Source organism: Panicum virgatum, chromosome 3K (genome assembly GCF_016808335.1).
Source record: "Panicum virgatum strain AP13 chromosome 3K, P.virgatum_v5, whole genome shotgun sequence".
NCBI classification, from domain to species: domain Eukaryota; kingdom Viridiplantae; phylum Streptophyta; class Magnoliopsida; order Poales; family Poaceae; genus Panicum; species Panicum virgatum.
In genome coordinates this window covers 1,928,047-1,951,426 of record NC_053138.1, presented here as the reverse complement: position 1 = coordinate 1,951,426, position 23,380 = coordinate 1,928,047, and the positions used below count along the sequence as shown (strand labels likewise).

General features: G+C 48.0%; 4 protein-coding genes across 5 annotated transcripts; all 4 read left to right on the top strand.

Moving 5' to 3' along the window:
• The first annotated feature begins 455 nt into the window (after positions 1-455).
• On the top strand, positions 456-8,379 carry LOC120696704 (DDT domain-containing protein PTM-like). Its single transcript, XM_039979690.1, has 10 exons — positions 456-2,140; positions 2,249-2,920; positions 3,038-4,295; positions 4,786-5,080; positions 5,171-5,295; positions 5,380-5,840; positions 5,937-5,965; positions 6,093-6,752; positions 6,845-7,872; positions 7,963-8,379. Exons 1-9 carry the CDS (start codon positions 801-803, stop codon positions 7,813-7,815), a joined length of 5,811 nt encoding a protein of 1,936 aa, XP_039835624.1. The 5' UTR covers positions 456-800; the 3' UTR covers positions 7,816-7,872; positions 7,963-8,379.
• A 315-nt stretch (positions 8,380-8,694) lies between these two features.
• LOC120696703 (caldesmon-like) lies at positions 8,695-11,431 on the top strand. Of its 2 annotated transcripts, none has more exons than XM_039979689.1 (3): positions 8,695-9,162; positions 9,470-9,655; positions 10,990-11,431. In XM_039979689.1, exons 1-2 carry the CDS (start codon positions 8,776-8,778, stop codon positions 9,638-9,640), a joined length of 558 nt encoding a protein of 185 aa, XP_039835623.1. In that variant the 5' UTR covers positions 8,695-8,775; the 3' UTR covers positions 9,641-9,655; positions 10,990-11,431. The 2 variants fall into 2 exon arrangements, with proteins under 2 accessions (XP_039835623.1, XP_039835622.1); XM_039979688.1 differs by lacking the exon at positions 10,990-11,431 and adding an exon at positions 10,513-10,953 and having other exon boundaries at positions 8,698-9,162.
• Positions 11,432-11,573: 142 nt separating this feature from the next.
• On the top strand, positions 11,574-14,588 carry LOC120696702 (leucine-rich repeat receptor-like protein kinase PXC1). Its single transcript, XM_039979687.1, has 2 exons — positions 11,574-13,587; positions 13,692-14,588. The coding sequence occupies exons 1-2, from the start codon at positions 12,018-12,020 to the stop codon at positions 14,384-14,386; spliced, it is 2,265 nt and encodes a 754-aa protein (XP_039835621.1). The 5' UTR covers positions 11,574-12,017; the 3' UTR covers positions 14,387-14,588.
• A 3,062-nt stretch (positions 14,589-17,650) lies between these two features.
• Positions 17,651-23,175, top strand: LOC120696701 (pyruvate kinase 1, cytosolic-like). Its single transcript, XM_039979686.1, has 16 exons — positions 17,651-17,879; positions 18,018-18,114; positions 18,242-18,339; positions 18,468-18,623; positions 18,854-18,931; positions 19,057-19,188; positions 19,373-19,453; positions 19,656-19,727; positions 19,814-19,903; positions 20,253-20,397; positions 20,541-20,629; positions 20,773-20,868; positions 21,004-21,071; positions 21,151-21,250; positions 21,739-21,798; positions 22,730-23,175. Exons 1-16 carry the CDS (start codon positions 17,811-17,813, stop codon positions 22,880-22,882), a joined length of 1,584 nt encoding a protein of 527 aa, XP_039835620.1. The 5' UTR covers positions 17,651-17,810; the 3' UTR covers positions 22,883-23,175.
• Positions 23,176-23,380: the final 205 nt, after the last annotated feature.

Here is a 23,380-nt window from a genome sequence, read left to right as displayed (position 1 = left end):
TGCCCCCCTGGACCTACCTGAGCCAGCAAGCTGACCGGCCCGGCACACACTCCCTCCACAGTTTTGAATTTGAAAAACTCGGAGCAGCTCCCTCCCTCCCTCCTTTCCCTCCGTCGACCAGCGGCCGTCGTACGTGCTGGACCTGGTGGTGGAACGCGCGCACCCTCCTGACCCGGTTCAGCCAGCTCGGACACGACGAGGCTGCACACGCTTGCGCAAACCGCACCGGGTCCGCGCCCCCGCCCGCATCCGCCCACCAACAACTCTCCCGAACGAGCCAAGCCAACGTGCGGGTCCGTCCGCACCCACCAAGCCCGAACCCGCATCCGGAAAGAAAAAGGCGACGCGAGCCAGGCTGGTGCGAGTCGGGGCGGTGCGGTGCGGCTCGGCCCTTGCCGTGTGTGCTCGCTCGCTCGCTCGTGCTCCAGTTCCTTTTCCCCTTCCCCTCCTCGATCCCCCATCATCTCCACTTCGCCCCCCACAAACTCCCCCCCCCCCCCCCCCCCCCCCCCGCCGCCTCGCGTCCCACCGCCGCCGCCGTAGGGTTGCGAGCCCGGCGCCACATCCCCTCCCCACCGCCCCGTCCCATTCTTCCGCGCGGGCCTCCTGCCACCGCCTCCGCCGCCAAAGGGCGCGGCGAGATCCCGCAACCCCAAGATTCGTATCCGGCCACATCCACCCCACCATCGGCGCCGGGGCCGCCTGGCTCTCTACTCCCGCCTCACCAATCCCTGCCGGAATCCGTCCCGGATTCGATGGTTCTATAGGGCGCACTCGCTAGGGTTTTCGCGCCCGCTACCATGGACGCCGCGGAGCCCCGGGAGGGTTCTGATCGGACGCTGGACGCCTCCCCTGCAACGGCCCCTGCTGCCGACGAGGTCGAGGTGGAGGCCGCCGATAGCGGCGCTGCGGTGGAACAACCTGCTGCGGCCAGCGAGGTGGAGGCGGGTGAAGGCACCACGGCGGTGCGTGCGCGCGATGTGGGGGCCTCGGTGAAGGTAGGTGAGGGCGGCGCCACGGGCGACGAGCACTCCGCGAAGCCTGAAGAAAACGTGGTGGATGGGCGTGGCACTGAGGGCGAAGGGCGCTCTGCTGTGTCTGCAACCAAGGAGGGCAGCGTTTCGGGGCAAGTGCAAGCTGCGGATCCTGTGGTGTCTGAAGCCAAGATGGAGGTGGATGAGACAGGTGCTGCAAGCAAGGAGAACTCTCCAGCTTCTACAGTCAGCGAATGCGAGGCAAATGGGGGGAGTGCTCCAGGGGCACCACAAGATTTGGCTCCTGTGGTGTCTGAAGCGAAGATGGAGGTGGATGGCGGCTGTATTTGGGAACAAGAGTGCACTGCAGCGGCTGTGGCAGGCGAGGTTAAGATGGAGGAAGGTGATGGCAGAGTGGTGAATCAAGGGCCTGCCCCGCCTACTGCTGGCCTTCAGGTGAAAGAGGAGGTGGGGGAGTGCTTCGTGGGCCGCTACATTGGCTGGAGTGCTCCAGGGCATGCAAGGGTTCTTATTGGGAAGGTTGCATCCTACAATAGCACAACTGGGGTCTACAGTGTGGTGTTTGAGGATGGACATGGTGAGGATTTGGGCCTTCCTCAGCTCCAGGAGCTTCTCATGTCTGATGAGAATGGTGCATTAGGCATGAAGGTGAGCTGCAGGAAGAGGAAGCTAGACTTGCTGGTTTCATCGGGGAGTGCCTCGGAGGTGAAAGAGCCACCAAGTACTAGGCAGAAGGTTGATGGATGCGAGACATCTGCCAGGCCTGATGCACCACAGCATAGTGGGTCTGGCTCAGATATGTCTGAGGATGTTGAATCTTCGAGTAATTCATCAGATTTCACTAAAGAAGAACCATCTGAGCCATGCCCTCCTGTACAGGCTGTGGAGTTGCCTCCATCGTCGGGAGACATTCCTGTGCCAGAAGAGTCCATAAGTTATCTATTTTCTGTTTATAACTTCCTGCGATCGTTCAGCGTGCAGCTGTTCCTGAGTCCATTTGGGCTGGATGATTTTGTTGCAGCCATTAATTGCACTGCGCAGAATAACTTGTTGGATGCTGTACATGTCTCGCTACTGCGTGCACTGAGGCGGCTTCTTGAATCTAAATCTGCCGAAGGATCTCAGCTCGCTTCAAATTGCTTGAAGTACATACTCTATCTATCCCTCTTAACTACACTAACTATTTCGCAACCGATGTGTTTCCTTACTTAATTTTTTTGAAAATATTTTCACTTTCCTTGAACTGTGTACAGGTATCTGGATTGGACATTACTGGATGCTTTGACTTGGCCAACTTTCTTACTAGAGTACCTGTATGTGATGAGTTGCATTAAGAATCTAGGGGGGCGGAGTTTTGGTAGAAGCCTCCTAGCCACTGAATACTATAAACTTCCTGTTCCCATGAAGCTGAGGATGCTGCAAATACTCTGTGATCATGTCATTGAATCAAATGAACTCAAAACTGAACTGGAGGACCGAGAAGGATACAATGAGGAGATGGAATATGAGATGGATTCTAGCGCCTCTTTGGAGGCTGGTTCAAGAGCAGTCTCGACTAGAGCCTCAAAGGCCTCTGCTTACAAAAAGATGAATGATTTGCAGAACCTGGAAAGTGCTCCGAATGTAACAAATCCAGAAGATACTGCAGCGAATGCTTCTCAGGATGGCAACAGTGATGATTGCCGAATATGTGGCATGGATGGGACTTTGGTATGCTGCGATGGCTGCCCATGGGCATATCATTCAAGATGTATTGGTCAAAACAAAGCTTTCCTTCCCCAGGGAGAATGGTTTTGTCCAGAATGTGTGGTTAACAAGCTTGGACCAACTTCATCAAGAATTGAGCGTGGTGCAAGAGGAGCTCAAGTGCTTGGCATTGATTTGTGTGGGAGGCTTTTCTTAGGAACCTGCGACTATTTGCTGGTGTAAGTTCTTGCAAATTAGTCGTGCAATACTTTTGGCTTTACTAATGATTTGTTCTGCATGACCTGCTATGGTATGTCCTATATTTCCTTTAATCTTTGCTCCATGAAATACTGCAGGATCGGAACATCTTCAGATGCAGAGTCTTATGCAAGATATTACAATCGTCATGATGTTGTCAAGGTCCTCCAAATATTTGCTCTTTCAGATACATATGGGGATATATGCAGGCAAATAGAGGAATACTGGAAGCATTTACTTGGTATAGTTCAGAGTGAGAAATCAAAAGTAGGTAAAGAAATTGGTGTGAGCCATACTCCACAATCCAGCATGTTGAGTTTTACTCCAACAAAAGCAGGAGATGGAAGTGGCTGGACAACATTAAAAGATGGTGGGAGCTGTAAAACAGTAGCACTTCCCCAAACAAATGTTCAGCAGAAATTTGTGGCTAGCGAGGAACAAAAATGCATGTCCAGCTTAGGTGCTGTCGCCAAGAATAATGCTGGAGTTTGCAATCGTACTCTATCAGCTCAGTACAACACACATAATGCACCCAGAAATGGAGTTTTTGCACCATCTGTGGTATCGTCAATTTCTCATCAGAACGGATCGGTTGTAACAGGCGTGTATAACATACCACAAGCACAGCCAGCTCAGAGTATATCCCGTCCAGACTTATCGACCTATGTTGGAACTAATAGCTTGCCCAGGGAAGGTACCGTGAGCACCATTTCTGCAAAGGCAGAATCATTTTGTCCCTCTTATCAAGGTAAACAGCACCTTCAGCTGTTTGCTGAAAGATCTGGAAACATGAGTGGTGGCAAGGCAGCAAAATTGATGTCTTTTAAACCACAGGCTTACATGAACCTCTACAATCATGGCAACATTGCAGCATCTGCTGCTGCCAATCTTGCTGTTATTACATCTGATGAAGGTAAGATTTCAGCATCCAAACTGACTGCAAACCCAAGGAAAAGAATGGCCGCAGACAATTCTCTACAATTGAAAGCATTTTCCTCAGCAGCCGCGCAATTTGTTTGGCCTAGTACCGAAAAGAAGCTTATGGAAGTCCCAAGAGATAGGTGTGGTTGGTGCCTTGCTTGTAGAAGTTCAGCAATTGGAAATAAAAAGGCTTGTTTTCTTAACATGGCCACTGCAAATGCTGCTAAAGGGTCTGCTCGAATTCTTAGTGCCATGCATGTAATAAAAAATTCTGATAGTCATTTCCCCAGTATTGTTGCTTATTTAGTCAACATGGAGGAAAGTTTGCGTGGCCTATTAGTTGGTTCACTACAGGACGTGCAGCAGAAAGAACGGTGGCATCAACAACTACAAGAAGCTTCCAACTGCAGAACTGTAATACCCCTATTGCTTGAGGTAAGTTATAGGATTCAGTTAATAATTTTTCTGTTCTACAAGATTCTGTAACTAAGTCATGATATAATATATGCCCCTGAATGCTGGCAGCAAGCAGTGGCATTAAATAGAATAATTATTTCAGATTTCTTATGCAGCTTGAGCTAGATACGTAATAGTCCTGCATGTATGTTTTTAATAAAGGAAATTTACTCTACATACGATGTTACGGACTAATAAAAATTTGGATATGCAATACATGGTGTTGAAAGAAAGTTATTGCCATAAATGGCGGGGAAGGAAGATAAAGAAAGTTATTGTCTGCCTCAACTAGTTTTTTTTTTTGGGGGGGGGGGGGGGGGGCTCTTCAACTTAAATTCGGGTGTCTATTTCTTCTTCTTAATGAAAAACCACCTAATTTCCTCCAAGGTTGGATCTCTTCTTTTAATGAATGGAAGTGAAAATGAACACAATTGTTATGGCATTAAAAATTGTTACATATTCTGTGCAGTTGGAAAGCAACATCCGTGGAGTGGCATTTTCTGCAAGCTGGTTAAAGCCAATAGATGACTGGCCTGTGGAATCTCCTGGTCTATTAGCGGGATCATCTCGTCCTGCACCTTACCATAAACGTGGGGCTGGTGGAAGGCGTGGCAGAAGGCGTTCGTTGGCATTGGAATCTGGTGCTGCTACTGCTACTGATGATGACAACAGCTGGACTTGGTGGACCGGAGGAGATATTTCAAAACGTACTCTGCAGAGGGGGGCTCTTCTATGTTCAACCATAAGAAAAGCTGCTCGCCAAGGTATTGCACATTTTAACTGTTACTAGTTTTATTTCATCCTTTATCAGTCTCCAGAGCATGAGCAAGTTGGTGTGTTTTGTCTCCCACTAGGTGGCAAAAAAAGGATAGCGGGTTTATCTTACTATGAAGGTTCCAATTTTCCAAGACGATCTCGGCAATTTGCTTGGAGAACATGTGTTGGACTAAGCCAGACTTCATCTCAACTTGCTCTGCAGGTTAGCACTTCTGTCCTGATGTTGCAAACAGTACTATCAAATTCAAACCTACTTTAGCAATGATCCTAATATTCCTGTGTTCAGGTTAGATATCTTGATGCCCACATTAGATGGAAGGAATTCATCCCTCCAGATCAAATTCCTTCAGATGGAAAAAGTTCTGATGCTGATCTTTCTTCCTTCAGAAATGCTGTAATCTGTGATAAAAAAATAATTGACAATAAGATAAGATATGCACTTAAGTTTCCCAACCAGAAGCATCTTCCTGTGCGCGTGACAAAAAATATCTTGGAAGCAGAAGGTGATCAGGATGAAAAAAGAAAATTATGGTTTTCTGAGAACCATGTGCCACTGTACATGTTACGTGAATTTGAGCAGAATGCGGGGATTAGCTCCTTGCCTACTCCAGAAGTTTTGGACTCCAAGTGTTTCACCAATTTCTACCCAAGGCGAGTAAGAGCATTTACCGGAGATGTCTTTTCTTATCTCTTTCACAAGGGAGAAGTCTATCCATGCACCTCATGCAAGAAGGATGTCCTGTACAGGTTATTCTACTTTGTCTCGTTATTGTGAAAGAACTGATCATACATGTACTCTTTTTTGAGATATTAACTTTTTGTACTTTGGTTGATCACATGCAGGGATATTGTTAAATGCAGCTCTTGTCAAGGTACGGGTCTATGGCATGCTCTTTAGATTATTTGTTTTCCACTTTGTCCTCGTTGTATCCAAGAAGATAATCAATCAATTTCTGACCTTTCTAATGCTTAAGTCACACAATTTCTGTATATTTTCAGGTAATTGCCATAAAGAGTGTACATCAAGATCTATTGTTAGCAAAGGAGGCAGTGCTACTTCCACTTTGACATGCAAGTTATGCCTCCAGAAGCGGAATCTTATGCTTACAAGTTACAGTACCAATGCAAGTTATCTCCAGCCTCAACAAAAGAGTACTGGCCAACAAGTGACCGCTCCAAGAATTGTCTTTAAGGTTGGTTCTTCCCATTCTGCTGAACCTGGCCTGAAAGCTGAAGCGCAGCCAGTCACAAAGGTTAAAGCACAGCCAGCCACAAAGGTTAAAACACAGCCAGCAGCAAAGGTGGAAGCTCAGCCAATTACGAAGGTGGAAGTCCAGCCACTCGCAAAGGTGGAAACCTTGCCAATTACAAATGTGGCAACTCCGAACATCGCTAGCGTACAAGCTCAGCCAAAGACAAAAGCTAAAAATTCAAAGTCAGAGAAACCAAAGAAACCTAAAAAAGTTCAAGCGATCACATATTTTGGTCTTGTATGGAAGAAAAATAAGACCGACAAGGATGATGGAAGTGATTTCAGGGCGAATGATATAATCCTTAGAAGTAAGGATGGCATAGGTTCGTCAATTAAACCGACCTGTTGCCTTTGTAACAAAACTTATTCTCCGGATTTCCTGTATGTACGCTGCGAGAGGTGCAGAAGTAAGTCTATTTTGCATTGCTGTAGCTTAAAGTATTATCCTTCTGTGTTATCTTTCTGTTTTTTTTAACATATTGGTATTCCCTGCTTACAGATTGGTTTCATGGTGATGCCTTGCAACTTGAGGATGAAAGGATTGGGGAGTTGGTTGCATACCGATGCTGTAGGTGCCGAAGGAGAGCCATACCCCAATGTCCTCATTCAGATGATTATACAAAGCCTGAACCAGATTTTAGTGAACAAACGGTTGCTACATCATCACAGTCAACAATGCTATCTAGTGAGGAGACTTTTGCTTTAGCAGATCAGGACCCACTGCTCGCTTCATATGGAATTGTTGAACCAGTTGGGGAAGAAACAGTGGATGCTGATTTATCAGCTAACATGTTAAGCTTTGCCTCAGGAAGCAACCAGAAGCTGTCGATAAGAAGAGCACAAACTAAAAATTGTGAATACCTTGACAAAGAAAGATCTATGAATGCCTATTATATCCAGGATCAACCTCCTGGGAATGGAAACATCACTTTCAGCCATATGAATGAATTTTCGTTTTTGGAGGCTGACAGTGTGGATGCTTCGGAGCTATTGGGGTGGGATTTTTCCCAAGGAACTGCATATGCTGCCCTTCCTGATTCCACTGCTAATCACCAAGCGAATAACAATAGCTGCGGCAGCTTTGCAATGGACCAATATGAACCCCAGACTTATTTTTCATACACCGAACTGCTTGAAGCTGATGATACGCAGCTTGAAAATGCATTTGGGATGTCTACTGGTCTGCAAGATGATGGCAATTGCACGGGAAACTTCAATCAACAGGGAGCTGGCTTTGATGAGATGTCTTTTATGATAGAAGATGGAGCTTCAAATATGAACTTCCCAACAGATGATCCCTCCCCTGATTTGGTGGCTTGTCACAAGTGCCAGAACACTGAGCCACCACCTGATCTCAAATGTTCAGTCTGTGACCTGAATTTACACCGCCAATGCTCACCTTGGGATGAAACTGCACCGCCTGCTGAGTCTGGCGATTGGAGTTGTGGTGCTTGTCGAGAATGGCGATGATTAACTTCTGAACTTCATTGCATCTATTGAGAGCGGCAGCGCCAGCTGTGAGGACAGGTAAAAACACCTTGGTATTCCATTTATATAGGGATCGGATTTCTGTTAACAATAACTGGTTTATAGTTCCTGAGCATGCTTTCTGTTTAGGTGGAAGGTGCGCCATCGATCTGGATGAAAAATGTCCATCAAGCTGTTATGATGCAGTGGTACTGATTGTTCGGAGGCTGGGGTTGATTATTTGACATAAATTAACCATCATACAGTTAGACTAGCAGCGGAGTTTACACTGTACATACTAAAGGATGGGTCACGGAGACCATTTTCCATTCGTTAGACTGTTTATTTTTTGGGGAGCTTTAGAGCTAGCAGGTAGGAGATGCTGCTAACAACATTGGCATATGGTTCTGGAAAACCATATAATGTAATTCTATTACCTTGCAGTATTTCCTCTTGTCAGGATGCCTCAGTCAGGAGTGGCCAACTGACATTGCTATGTTCCATATGTTGCCTCCTATTCTTTTTCTCGGTATGAGGAAATGCTTAATATTACGCTTACAACTTGTCCATTTGTCCCATCTTGCTGCGACTGCGACCATGTGAAAAATGAGTTGGGAGCAGACAGCACTTGTAGTGCTCCTTTCAGTTCGAGAAATTTGAATTTTAACGATTCAGAGAGTGTTTCATCACCTTTTGGTTTGAGGGCAGAGAATCATCCATCGCCGTATTTATATTTCTTTTTTTATTTATATTTATGTTTTTGTTCTTGTTTCGTGTGCATGGGGTTTATACTTGGGCCAACACGGGCCGATCTACCATTTACTCCATCCATTAAGCGGAGCCTCTTTAGAATGGGCTGAAATTTGGAAAGGCAGGCCCTCTTCAAGAGAAGTTTCGCCGCTCCGGCCTCCGGTAGCTCTACACCACCGCGATCTGTCCTGTCGTCCTCCATTTGCGGCGGCGATGGCGCTCTCCTCCCGGCCGCACCACCTTCTGCGCCCGCTCCTCCGCGGGTTCCACGCCTCCGCGCAGGCCCTGGCGCGGGCGGAGCCGCACGAGTTCTCCAAGCCTACCGGCTACTTGGGCAGCTGGGAGCCCGCGGAGGAGCCCCGGGAGGCGTGGGCGCAGCTGGACCGGCTGCGGAAGGGGTACGCGCGCGACGTGCGGCAGCTGCGGCGGGAGTACGCCTACGAGGTGCAGCTGATGGAGGCTGAGCGGCAGCGGAAAGCCGAGGCGCGTGCCGAGGCCGCCCGCGTCGCTAACGAGGAGCGCAAGGCAGCCAAGGCCGCCGCCGCGCAGACGCGCGCGGCCGAGCGGCGCGCGTTCGAGGAGGACTTCCGCCAGGCCCTTGTAAGTTTCCTTTCACCATCTCCTTCCCTCTCTTTGCCCATCGTTCTACCAGTCCGCCATTGCGCACGACTTGTTTGATGAATTGCCTCGTCCCTTTGGACTTCCTATAATGCGAGTCTTAACGTTGTGTAAGTTGCTATATTAGTTTGGGATTAAGAGGGCATCTTCTCATAGGCCTGCTTGTTTCAGCCATGTTAGCTCCAGTTCAGAAGCATGCATAACAGCACCATCTTTAGGACTCAACTGCCATGCAAATTGAAACTCAATCTGCAAAATATGTTTGTAACTGAGATAAGATAACGTGCAGATGAAAGAAAGAGCTGAGAAGCTGGAGAGCTGGAGGAAAAAGGAGAAGCTCCGGGAGCAGAAGAAGGCGGAGCAGAAGGAGCTCTTGCGCAAGAAGAGCAGTGTGTGGCTTGCTGAAGATAAACTTGAAGATCAAATACTCGATGCTATCAGGAATACCACTCCTCTATAAGGTTGATTCTGCGAGGTGAGTTCTACTCCTTTCTTTATTGTATCGTTGCTAACATTTCTCACCTCTCTAGTTCTGAAACAACAAGAGCATCCATGTTAAATTTTTAATTTTTTTCTTTAACGTGTATGGAACAAAAATGTTATGCAGCCTAATGAAGTGGGCAACTTAAAATCAAGTTTTCCTAAATAGAGGAAATGCCAATATCGATTTCATGTCATCTTTTAGATTGTTTGAGATTTATAGCCTTGATCCTACTTGAACAAAATGTTCCATGAAAATATTGAATGGATGCACTACTCTTCTGTATACAATCGTTAGCTCTTTACAAACTTTTTTTACTGAAAGTTTCTTTGCGTTGCGAACTTTGCATTCCAAATTCGAAAATTGCAGCTAGGGAGGGGTTTAATGAGTGCACCAAATAGATAAAGTATGAGGCATGCCGCCAATTAGTGATAACTTGTTCATTGGTCAGGCATACATGGAGTGTTTTAGAAAACTGGCAGGTCAGGATATTCCCAAAGAATTTATAATTTCAAGCTGCAAAGAACATTATACAAATATTACAATGAACTAATCGAGCTTTCTGAGTATAGGTGTTGTAGCCAATGCTTGATTTTTCAGATCGAATCAGTAGCAGATCAAATTAGGAGTATTATTTTTGTAATACAGCTTGGATGAGAATTGCATGGCGAAACTCTGATTAATAGATACAATATATGCATTTTGGTTTTGAAATTTCTACGATATGCCACTGACGACCAGTGGGTTTGTATTCTTACTTACATCCCCTCAGCATGGTTTTGTGGTTGTCACCTTGTTGAAAGGCTTTATCTTCAGTAAACCTTCATTACATTGTCCACTTTCTACTGCAGTTGAACAGGCAGCAGTCTCCAGCCACCAGCCAGCCAGCAGTATTTTTCTCTCACACCACTCCAGCAGCAGCCTCCAGCACAGCGAACAGGGTATATTCTGTTATGCAGGAAACCAATGGTAGCATGGGAATCAGGAGGGACATCACAAAGATGTATATGTCATTCCCTCCGAGGACTAGTTTATAGGCAGCAATAAGATTATAAGAATCAGTTTAGGTTTGAAATGTAATGTCATCTGTTTCTTAGACTAGATCACATCAAGCTGCATGGAGAGATGGCTTTCCTCCATTCTTCACCGAACAGAAATGCTTTAGCTGGGTGCATTCAGAATTGCTACTGCCCAAAGTTGCTGCCCTCTTTTTCCCCCCCTGTGGATTAGGGATAATGATTCACTATTTGTTCTCGTTTGCATAAAATCTTGGCACGATCTGGAAGAAAGGACTGTTAATGGTTGTCTTTTATTTTTTTATTCTCGAGGAATCGTGCTGCTACTATTCTGTCCTAATTGGCGCCACTGCAATCAACATGCGAGAGAAGCGGGATGTGATGACTGATGAGAAGGTGAACGTGAAAAGAAGAGGCAAAGGGCAAAAGCAAAATGGTGCAAAAGCGCCGCATGATGCTTCCTTGAACCTTTGTTGTCACGCCGCGAGAGGATCATGATTTCGCCCTCAGCCCTGTGCTCGCATTCTCAAGATAAGATACGCACAACTGCTGTACCATTTACACGCAGTCACTTCTCCAGTGGTAAACTTGCTTTTTTTTTTATGAAACAGGTAAACTTGCATCTTGCCTATGGTCCACGGTTCCTTGTTCCACACCTGAAGCTAGAAATATTTTAGAACACTGGAATTTCTGTAAAGGATCGTACAGCTTGCAAACAAGTTCAGGCCTATGTGCAAAATGGGTACATTTCCTATTTCTTGGGAGAAGTTTTAAGCGTGATTTAGATGCAAAATTCAAAATTCCAAATAATATCACGTCAAATGTTGTGTCACCTGCATGAAAAATTAAATATAGATAAAATAAAAAACTAATTGTACAGTTTGCTTGTAATTCCTGTGAAATCATCATTAATCATGTTTCCGAAATTGCCTCTGTGAAATTAGCACTTGCTCGGTCTTGGCCTTTTCTGAGTCTCTGGAGCTGCACAAATTGTGGTGTGAATGTGATGGAGAAGCCTGCTCTGCACTCTACCCTAGGGGGACCTATGGGCAGACAGAAACAGAGCAAAAGCGAAAAGTGGAAGCATCCAGTACTGACAAGCCTGGCACTGGGCTATGGCCTGTCCAAAGAAAACAGTGCAGTGAAGAGGTCCCGGTTCAAACACCTCCCGATTTCAAAAATCAAAAGCCACGGTTGTTCTCTTGTTCCAATGCAGATTGATGGGTGGGAGCAGCCAAGATCACTCATGGGCTTGATTGAGTAATTCCTCCCTTTCCTCCATGCCAATCTCGTAATCCCTAGTCCCAACCCAACCACACTCGCATTTGCAAACAGCAACAATGGCGCTGCAGTTCTTGCTGCGTTCCATGGGGTTACTGGCGATCTTGGCGTGCCTGAGCTTGGAAATGCCAACGGCGGCAGCAGCTGCTACCGTTCCGCAGCCGGAGCCCGAGGTGAAGCCGAGCGACACGGACGCGCTCACCATCTTCCGCCACGGCGCCGACGCGCACGGCATCCTGGCCGCCAACTGGAGCACCGGGGACGCCTGCGCCGGCCGCTGGACGGGCGTCGGCTGCTCCGCCGACGGCCGCCGCGTCACCTCGCTCGCGCTCCCGTCGCTGGACCTGCGGGGCACGCTCGACCCGCTCTCCCATCTCGCCGAGCTCCGCGCGCTCGACCTCCGCGGGAACCGCCTCAACGGCACGCTCGACGCGCTCCTCCGCGGCGTCCCCAACCTCGTGCTGCTCTACCTCTCCCACAACGACATCTCCGGCGCCATCCCCGACGACGTCGCCCGGCTCACGCGGCTCGTCCGTGTGGACCTCGCTGACAACAGCCTGAGCGGGCCCATCCCGGCGGCGGCGCTAGGCAAGCTCACAGGCCTCCTCACGCTCAAGCTCCAGGACAACCTCCTAACCGGCCTCCTCCCCGACGTCTCCGCCGCGCTGCCCCGCCTCGCCGAGTTCAACGCCTCCAACAACCAGCTCTCCGGGCGGGTGCCCGACGCCATGCGAGCCAAGTTCGGCCTCGCCTCCTTCGCTGGCAATGCCGACCTCTGTGGGCCCGCGCCGCCGCTGCCGCCCTGTTCTTTCCTGCCGCGCGAGCCCGCTCCGACGCCGCCGTCGTCCGTGCCTTCCTCCATGGTGCCGTCCAACCCGGCGGCGTCATCCTCCGTCGCTTCGTCTTCGCCGGCACTGGCGACACCGGAGTCGCTCGGCGGGGCTGGCAAGGGAGGCTTGAGCCCCGGCGCAATCGCCGGGATCGCCGTCGGCAACACCCTATTCTTCTTTGCTCTGGCATCGCTGCTAGTGGCTTGCTGCTGCTGCGGGCAAGGCAGCGGCGGCGAGCCCGCAGCCAAGAAGAGAAAGAGACGCGGCCGCGTCGGCCTGGAGGACGGAGACGGCGCGCTGTTCGGCCACCTCAAGGGGGAGCAACCGGCTCGCCCGGGCAGCGCGGGCCGGTGCAGCGACGGCGGCGACAGCGACGGCGCGCGCAGCAAGCTGGTGTTCTTCGGGGCGGACGGCGAGGGCGGGGACGACGGCGGCGGCGGCGGCGGCGGCGACAGCGATGGCAGCCCAAGGGGCGGCGCGCCGCTGACCTCGCACCTGCAGGAGAGGCGGAGCAGGTTCCAGCTGGAGGAGCTGCTGCGCGCGTCGGCGGAGATGGTGGGGCGAGGCAGCCTGGGCACCGTGTACCGCGCGGTGCTGGGCGACGGGCGCATGGTGGCCGTGAAGCGGCTGCGCGACGCCAACCCCTGCGCGCGCGAGGAGTTCCACCGGTACATGGACCTCATCGGCCGCCTCCGCCACCCGCACCTCGTCCCCCTCAGGGCCTTCTACTACGCCAAGCAGGAGAAGCTCCTCATCTACGACTACCTTCCCAATGGCAACCTCCACGACCGCCTCCACGGTACGTTCTTGTCTGGCGAGGCGATCTTCTCCTCTCTCTTGCCGATGATCAGGAGAACCTGACACGAAGAATGTTGTTGCCATTGTCTGCTTGACTGAATTCAGGACACAGGATGACGGGCGAGTCGCCGTTGGACTGGACGACGAGGGTGCGGCTGCTGCTGGGCGCGGCGCGCGGGCTGGCGTGCATCCACCGGGAGTACCGCACGTCCGGCGTGCCCCACGGCAACATCAAGTCCACCAACGTCCTGCTCGACAAGGACGGCGCCGCCCGCGTCGCCGACTTCGGCCTCGCGCTCCTCCTCAGCCCGGCGCACGCCATCGCCCGCCTGGGCGGCTACATGGCCCCCGAGCAGGCGGCCATCAAGCGGCTCTCGCAGGAGGCCGACGTCTACAGCTTCGGCGTGCTGGTCCTGGAGGCGCTGACCGGGAAATCGCCCGCGGCGCAGCACCCGCACCCCTTGCCGGACAAGCAGAAGAGCAGCGCGGCGATGGCGGCGGCGAGCCTGCCGGAGTGGGTGCGGTCGGTGGTGCGGGAGGAGTGGACGGCGGAGGTGTTCGACGTGGAGCTGCTCCGGTACCGGGACATCGAGGAGGAGATGGTGGCGATGCTGCACGTGGCGCTGGCGTGCGTGGCGCCGCAGCCGGAGCAGCGGCCGTCCATGGGCGACGTGGTGAGGATGATCGAGAGCGTGCCGGTGGACCAGTCGCCGATGCCGGAGGAGGACAGGGACGTCTCTGTGACCTCGCCGTCCATCGGCATCACCACCGACGACGGGGGTGGCAGGCTCAGCTACTAGTACTGTTCAGGCAGCCTCGCCGTTGATCAGTTGTTGACTGTAATGCAGTAGTAGTGTGATGTCCGGTAACGCAGTTCTATCCATGGTTTTGGTATAACATTGTGATTTGTGATGCTCAAGGCCATACAATTAATATATTTGGGCCGATTTGTTGGAAGAGCTGGATTCAGTAGTGGATTAGTAATGGGTTGCCAGTTTGCCACTGTGTTCTCGGGTAACTCCCCCTTTTTTTTTTGAGGGGCACTTGTCTAGCTATCCTTAGTCCTTGCATTTCCGTTTTCTTTATTTTTTTAAAGAAAGTGAATAGTCTCTTTTTTATTTTGAGGCTAATTTCACTGCAAAATTTCAATACACGGTTATCAAGAGTGACATATCATCGAAAGACTTTTGAAACTATGGATAAAATAGGACCTTCCAATGCATAGTTTCATTTCACAATTTCAAAGGCGAGCAATTGCTTTCAATTACTATGAACCATAGTCACAAAGTTCCTGAGTCGACCAGATCGAGGAACGGGGTCGAGGGTTGTCACTTTATAAAATTGTGGTACGAATGGGGTATACCTCTATGGAACGATAAATTATTATATGGAACACGACCCTAATTCATCCAGGTCGAGGTCTGTCGTGGGCTTTTTAGGGTACCCACAGTCGGGTGGCGGAACGCACCCGCCTAATCCCAGAGGGGGAGTACTCGGGAAAGTGCTAAGCGATTAGGCCGATCTAGCTTGGGGGCAAGAACACAAGAACACTCGGGTGGAGTGGTTCGGGCCGCCGGAGCGTAATACCCTACATTCACTGTGAGATGTATTGCTCTTAGTATGAATGAGTCTATCCTCTGCCCCGCCGGGGCTTGAATCCCCTTCCTCTAGCGAGCGTCTCCCTTTTATAGACCAAGGGGACGCGTACACAGGCGTTCAGACCCCGACATGTGGGTCTAACGTGGATGTATAGTATACTGCGCAGAAAATTTCTATGGAGCTACAGCGGTTGATAATCTCTTCTCGGATACGCTTCATCGCCCTGTAGACTCTCTGACCGAGGGGAGTCTTTATTTGTCCCATCGGCGAGGCGCCCGTTGGGGCAATGTAGCTTGCGGCGTAGTCTGTCGAGGCTACCGTGTAGGCGTCATAATGGGCGAAGCCGAGCCGTCGTGTCCAACTGGCATAGTAGACTGACATACGCAGCGTGGGCGGCACCAGCGACTGTACTGTGCGCCTTGGTAACACGCGACCAACCAGTGCAACCTGGCAAAAGCCGCTTCGGGCTTTGCTGTGGCAGAGTGCACTTCCGCGCTACCGTATTGAATGCGGTAGTTAGGCGAGTCTTCCAGTAGAAGCCACGTGGCCCCGTGCGCGTGCCCGCACCTGCGGACACGTGGCGGCTCCGGACCACCCCCAGGCGGGGTATCGGTTCCACCCCGCTGAGGGGTCCGGGACTCCACAGGAGGTCCGGGGCCCCCAGCTGTTTTGGCTGAGGGCTACCTCCTCCGGGACACATGACGTCACCGGACCCTCCCCAAGCGGGGAGCGGGTCCGGGGCCGTTTTGCCGGGATAATAGGGCTCCGGACCACAGGGGTCCGACTGCTTGGCCGTCAGGGCGTAGTTAAGAATAACTACGCGAGCCTCTTGCCTAGACACAGCAAGAGGGGTACCCCAGTCCTTGGGTACCGACAAGGTCGATGCATCTTTATAAAGACAAAAACTATATATATGTGCTAGTAATGAAGAAAATAATATGCACAAGCATATAAAAAACGTATAAAAAAGTATATTTAGACCATGCTACACGTACTCAGCTAATTGTCTAAAAAAACCACACTGATCCACTGTCCTTAACCTTCTTATCCCAATTCCCAATTAAATCTGTTAGTAATGGGGCAGCGACCCCTCTCAAACCGGGACGCGATCCAACGTTGAATGGAACCCCGGCCCTCTTCGACCCCGACCCTCGAATCGGAACGGCGTTCCCGGGTCGTGGGACGAGGCATCGACCCCAAATCCTGCGACTATGCTATGAACGTGATTGGGTGAAATTAGATAAGATGAAACTCTCTAACTCTCAATGCCAGTTTCATTTTTCATAGTCTTGGAATCAGTCTAATCCAAGTTTCATCTAGATGAAACCCATTTCATCTCTCTTAATAAATTTCATGTTATGTCATCATTTTTGTCTACGTGACACTTTATTTAATGTGTATGAAACATCTATGAAACTCGCACTAGGATTAGTCTTAGAATAAAAATATGTTTGCACACACTACCGCAAATCATCCGCCATGAGTTTTGGCAAGTGACAGAGATTGTGGTATGTCGCACCAATGGAAATGAACCAAACAACAACGGCACGGTCAATGTACTAGGGCAAACTTTTGTGTACTATATTTTAGGTGACGATTAACAACCGCATTTCTCTTGCTCCGCGCATTCCCAACCCAATTTGAAGTCATTTGGATACCGAGGACAGGAAAGGGGTAGCCGACCAGGATTCTGGATTCCTGCAATCCTTCTCTTGGACCACGCATATTTGATCTAGAAGATGGAACAAGGCAATCTGTCCGGTCAAGCAGAATAGAATCGATCACCGAACGCCCTGCCTGTTTGGACGGACTGCCTTCTCACCTGCTCGCCAGCAATGTTCTGTTCTGGAAGAAAGAACAATGTAAAAGCGACGTGCAGTGTGAAGCACAAAAAACATGTTCCAAGTATCAACAGTACGACTGGTGATGGCAAGATGGAGAGTAAAAGGCGCAATGGGTGGTGGGGGCTCGAGTTGACCATTGGAACGCGAGAAGAAGAAAAGAGAAGCGCAGCAGCTTCCGTTAGGTCGGCGGCCCACGGTGAGGCACGACCCATGTTTTGGGCCGTTCCGTTGGTTTGGAGGCAGCCGAAGGAAGGAAGAGAAACCAGCGGCCGGTCCAAACCAATCCACACCGTTCGCAGATTGGCTTTGCTGGTTTTGGACTCACCTGCAGCAGCAGCCAGCATCATACGCTTGGCTGTGTTTAGATCCGTAGAATAGTGGTAAAAAGAATTATATCGGACACTAAAGTACATTATAGTATTTTTTGTTTGTTTGTGGTAATTGTTGTCCTACCATAATCTAACTAGGCTCAAAAAATTCGTCTCGTCGTGTACATCAAAACTATATAATTAGTTTTTTTATTTATCTATATTTAATACTTCATATATAAAGCAAAAGATTTGATGTGATAAGGGAAGGGAAGGGAAGTCCATTAAAACAGCAGCGGACGCAGGGCGCACTTGCCAATTCCTTCCCTTGCCCTTGCTTTTTTTCTTGGAGAAGAAGAGAAGAGGGGGGACAAAAGAGGGAGGCCGCCGTCTCCAACTCCAAGCCGCTGCTTTCGCCGCATCCCTCCTCCTCCTCTCGATCTGATTCGGAGCGAGATCAACAGCAAGCCAAGATGCATTCGACGAATCTCCTGCTCGAGGAGCCCATCCGCATGGCCTCAATCCTCGAGCCATCCAAGACCGTGAGCACCACTCCTTCCTTTCAGATTTGCTCTTCAATTTACTCGGGGGTTACCCTTAGCGAACCCTAGCTTAGCGGATTCCTCAGTCCTGACCTTTCTTCTCTATCTCATCATGGATCGTGTGAAACAAACAAATAGAGCTTCTTCCCGGCGATGACGAAGATCGTTGGGACGCTCGGGCCCAAGTCGCGCTCCGTCGACACCATCTCTGCCTGCCTCAAGGCCGGCATGTCCGGTAACCACACGCACAGAGTCTCTCTTTCTCAATTGCGTCTTAGAGCCCTCTTAATTGTGCAACTGACGCCGAGCCCCCCCCCCCCCCTCGTTTATGTTTGTATGATATAATCGTGGCGCTTGATCAGTTGCGCGGTTCGATTTCTCGTGGGGAGACGCCGCCTACCACCAGGAGACGCTCGAGAACCTCAAGCTCGCCATCAAGGCCACCAAGAAGCTATGCGCCGTGAGTCACTCTCTTGATTGCACCATCCTTACAGTATTCCTTAACTAGTTGATGGCGTCACTGTAAACCAATGTGATTTTTTCTCTCTCTTTTGTGAGCGAGAGCTGATTGTTGGATCCCTTGGGCAGGTCATGCTTGATACTGTCGGCCCCGAGTTGCAGGTGGTGAACAAGAATGAAACACCAATTTCCCTTGAGGAGAATGGCACTGTTGTTCTCACACCTCATCAGGGGCAAGAAGCCTCCTCCAGCTTGCTGCCCATCAACTTCTCCGGACTCGCCAAGGTTAACACATGCTCATGCTGTTTTTTTGTCAGATCTACTATCCTATGCAGCTTTGCTGTATTTTTACTTCAATGTGATCAGCTGCAACCTCTAGTAGATCGTTCTCTGCTTAGCTACTATACTTCTTTTTATTATTTTTTGCTTTACACGCTATGTTACCATGATGTCCTTCAATTGCTCTGTTGTTTTTACAATCACAAAGAGTTGAAAGGAAACTTTATTCCTTGCAGGCTGTGACACCGGGCGCAACAATATTTGTGGGGCAATACTTGTTCACCGGCAGTGAGACTACTTCAGTTTGGTTGGAGGTAAAAATGCTTCCGGCTTGCTGTACCTATGAGCAATGCATTTTGTTGTATCAAATGTCTTTCGAGAGGATTCAGTCTGCTGTCTGTGTTTTCTGATACAAAAACTCTCATCTGTCTTGTTGTAGGTTTCTGAAGTTCAAGGAGATGATGTGGTCTGTATAATCAAGAACACAGCTACATTGGCTGGGTCACTGTTCACACTGCATTGCTCCCAGATTCATATTGACTTGCCAACGCTATCTGATGAGGATAAGGATGTAAGTACTACTCTCACGACTGTGTTTTATCTATCCTTGTATAACAGTTGCTTTGATGTCTTCTCCTTCCTCCAGAATTTCACTTGATACAATATTAAAATTTTGGGTTGGAACTAGAACTGTTTAGTGCGGCAGCCCTTCCCTCTAGCCCATCCTAGGACTTACTGGCATGACCTGCTTTCAGGTTATCAGAAAATGGGGTGCTCCAAATAAGATTGACTTTCTCTCTTTGTCTTACACAAGGCATGCTGAAGATGTGCGGCAGGTAACCAACTAATTACATCATGGATGCAATTTTAGATGTTACATTTGTCCTCTTTAGTCTTTACTACTTGTGGTTTTAAGCAATGCCTATTTTTCCAATGAAAATGCAGCATTGCTATATCTGAATACAATAACTTCAGTTTATTTGCATCCAATACAGAAGAATGTTATCAATAGTCTGATTTTTTTTTCCTTTGATACAGGCACGGGAGTTCCTCTCAAAATTGGGCGATCTCAGCCAAACTCAGATTTTTGCCAAAATTGAGAATGTTGAGGTATTTTTCAAGATAATACTTCTACATCATTAGTCAACTATGAGTTGTAATTTGTTTTACCATATCCGCTCCATATTGCTTTGCAGGGCTTGAACCATTTTGATGAAATACTGGCAGAGGCAGATGGTATCATTATGTCAAGAGGAAACCTTGGAATTGATCTTCCACCTGAGAAGGTTCGCTACCTCGACCAAAATTTTAGCATTGCAGAAGACTTCAATTTAGACAAATGCTAGTATTTGGGTGAAGATTAGTATTGAGTTTCATGCACCACCTGGTAAAGCCTTGGAGGCAATTTGACCAATAATACACCCTCCCATATCTAGGCTCCAAACCTGCTAAGTTTCATACCTATATGTTTACCCAGAATCCAAACCTGTTGAGTAAAGATAGATAATTAACATGAACTTAAAACGTTTCAACTCATGATTCCTTTTATCTAGTTTTAAGATGCAATAATTGTCCCTGTTTTACTAAGAATCTTTAATATTTTGATCTTTACCTATCCAATTCTCCATATTGCAGGTCTTTTTGTTTCAAAAGTCTGCTCTGCACAAGTGCAACATGGCTGGAAAGCCTGCTGTTGTCACTCGTGTTGTGGACAGTATGACTGACAACCTCAGGCCTACTAGGGCGGAGGCAACCGATGTGGCAAATGCAGTACTTGACGGTAAGTTGTCGACAACTGTAGTTGCTTTCCAAAATTCCTGGGTAGACTCAAGCTTTTTTAGCTTGAAATACAGCCGGCCTTTAGTGCACTTAGAAAGGACAGCTCAAATGTTCAATGACAAAGCCCAATTGTTTTTACTGCAGGGAGTGATGCCATTCTCCTTGGCGCTGAGACTCTCCGTGGTTTATATCCAGTTGAGACTATTTCAACAGTGGGCAGAATTTGTGCTGAGGTGAAATTTCTGTTGAGCTATATATGTGTTTTCTAGATCAAGGGTTGCATTTCAATGCGAATTTGATGCCTGCTTTTTTTGTTGCTCTTCATTTGACTCGTCATCATCGATGTAGTTATACATGTTTGCCATTTGTTTTACAGGCTGAGAAAGTATTCAACCAAGATTTATACTACAAGCGAACTCTGAAATATGTTGGGGAACCGATGACGCACTTGGAGGCCATTGCTTCCTCAGCGGTAAGATCTATGTGCTCTCAGATACCAGCCTTTGTTTAATTTTGCATAGGAAAATTCCTGTCTTTTGATGATTCAGCACTGTCACATATTTCTTGTTTAACACAAGCTTTTGTCTAAAATATCACTATTTTCTAGGTGCGAGCTGCTATCAAGGTTAAGGCATCTGTGATCATTTGCTTCACCTCTTCTGGACGGGCTGCAAGGTAGATAGAATTGAACATTGCTTCTTCATGGCTGCAGTTCCGTGTGACTCAGTCTCATTTATATCTGCATGCTCTGCAGGCTAATTGCGAAGTACAGGCCCAGCATGCCTGTTCTTTCTGTTGTCATTCCTCGTCTAAAGACAAACCAACTGAAGTGGAGTTTCACCGGTGCTTTTGAGGTACATGAACAATCATGTTTGTGCTATTTGGTGTGAGATGTTTCCTATTTATGCAATGTGGGCATTGAATATTATTGCATGCTGTGAATGGTAACATTGGTGTTGTGAGGTCTCTTGTTGACATTGAACATGTAACCATACAACACTGTCTAACTCAAATAGGGAAGCAGTATGTCAATATGTGCACATCAGTTATTGACCCATTGACTATTAAACTTGTGATCTGCCGCCGGGCAACATTCTTGCTATCTCATGCAGAGTTGTTATGAACTCTGGAAGATATTGGTTCCTTCCCCATATTACTCTGTTCGATTGTGATTCTAGTAGGATTGTGCTCAATACTTGTGCTGAATTGCACCTGTGGTTTATTCATTATTTAAGGAACTTTTTCTCTGAAACAATAATTAAGAGCCATGACTCCTTTTTGTTTGTGAAGAAAGGCATGTGGTGATTTTTGGCATTATGCAACTCATTTTTGTTTCTTGCAGGCAAGACAATCACTTGTAGTTAGAGGCCTCTTTCCGATGCTTGCTGATCCACGGCATCCAGTAAGTTAACATTTCCTCTGTTCCTTTTGTTAGTTGAAGAATTGAGTATAGTGTATGCAACACATACTGGTTGGATTTGCTCACTTGCAATACTCATGAACCCTTATCACTGGGGAGGGAGGGATCCTACGGATTTCTAGCACACACCTATTGCTATTCCTTGTATTCTTCGAGGGTGTTTTTTTTTCCCAATTCATCTCTGGTTAATTGCCAACTTGCTTGGGAAAAAAGGCTATGTTGTTGTTGTTGTTGTTGTTGTTGTTGTTGTTGTTGTTGTTGTTGCATCTCTGGTTAATTGGTTATAAGATGTCCTATGAAAGTTTGATGCTTTCTGGAGACTATTACGAGGCTTATGAGAATATATAAAATTTTGTATGCTATACTTAATACAGTTTGAAGGCAAGAATACTAGAATGATTGAAGGCAAGAACACTAGAATGCAGTTCGCTAGTCCAGTTCTAAACCGTTTGCATGGTCTGATAGCATGGTGAATCAATACATGTTTCCAATTTAGAAATTTCTCTGCTGATTTTATTGGACCTGTAGTAGCTTATGAGATATGAGAAAAGGCAGGTAAACTGGTCATCCCACTTAGCTTGTTCTTGTAGCTTATGGCTCTGCAGAAGTGATTTTGTTGGTAACTATTTATTTTGTGGGCGTTCTCTTGTTGATTCTGCCATTGTCATGTTGGTGTCATTTCTTGTGTTGTGTTTGTTGTACTTCACTCCTATTACATAGAATGGCAGTTAACCTGCCGACTTCTATTAAAAAAAAGTCTTCGTCTCCTGGGCAGATTACTAAGGTTTTGTTTGTCATGTTTTCGTGTATTTCCATCGTGTGGTGCGGATCAATCCGGAGTCCTGACCAAACTAATGAGTGATTGACTGATTTTCTGATGCTTGTTATAATCAATATTCATTTTGTCTTTCAGGCTGAATCTACCAGCGCTACAAATGAGTCAGTTCTGAAGGTTGCTCTTGACCACGGCAAAGCCTCTGGTGTGATCAAGTCTCATGACCGTGTAGTTGTTTGCCAGAAAGTGGGAGATTCATCAGTTGTGAAGATCATTGAGCTGGATGACTAGACGCATGTTCACTACTAGGACATATTTTGCCGATTTTTGCTGAGCCAAAACTTGCTGTCTATGTATAATCATATAGCTTCGCAGAATGAGCAGTTTTTCCTATGGTGTCATCATAGGATTTGCTTTGCAGTTTAAAACTCGTACGGCGCAGTTTGGAAGTTGTTTTAATTACCCGTAGCAACTTATTGGCAATTTGCTAGTACTGTACCACCTAAATGGGCAGATGGAACAATGAGATCATACTGTACCCTTTATCCTTCTATATTGTTTGACCTGAGCCTGTTTTCCCCTCACACGCTCGCTTTGCTGCTCGTCACATCTGGTTTTGTTCAATTTGATTGAGAGTGAGGTTGTCGGTATCTTGATCCGTTTCTTATACTAGCATGAAATCTACTGTTCTGTCAGTGTTCAAAAGTGTAGACGAACGAAACAGCTCTGTTTCTTATACTCTGCATGAAATCGATCATTCTGTCAGTGTCCAAAAGTTTAGGCGAAGAA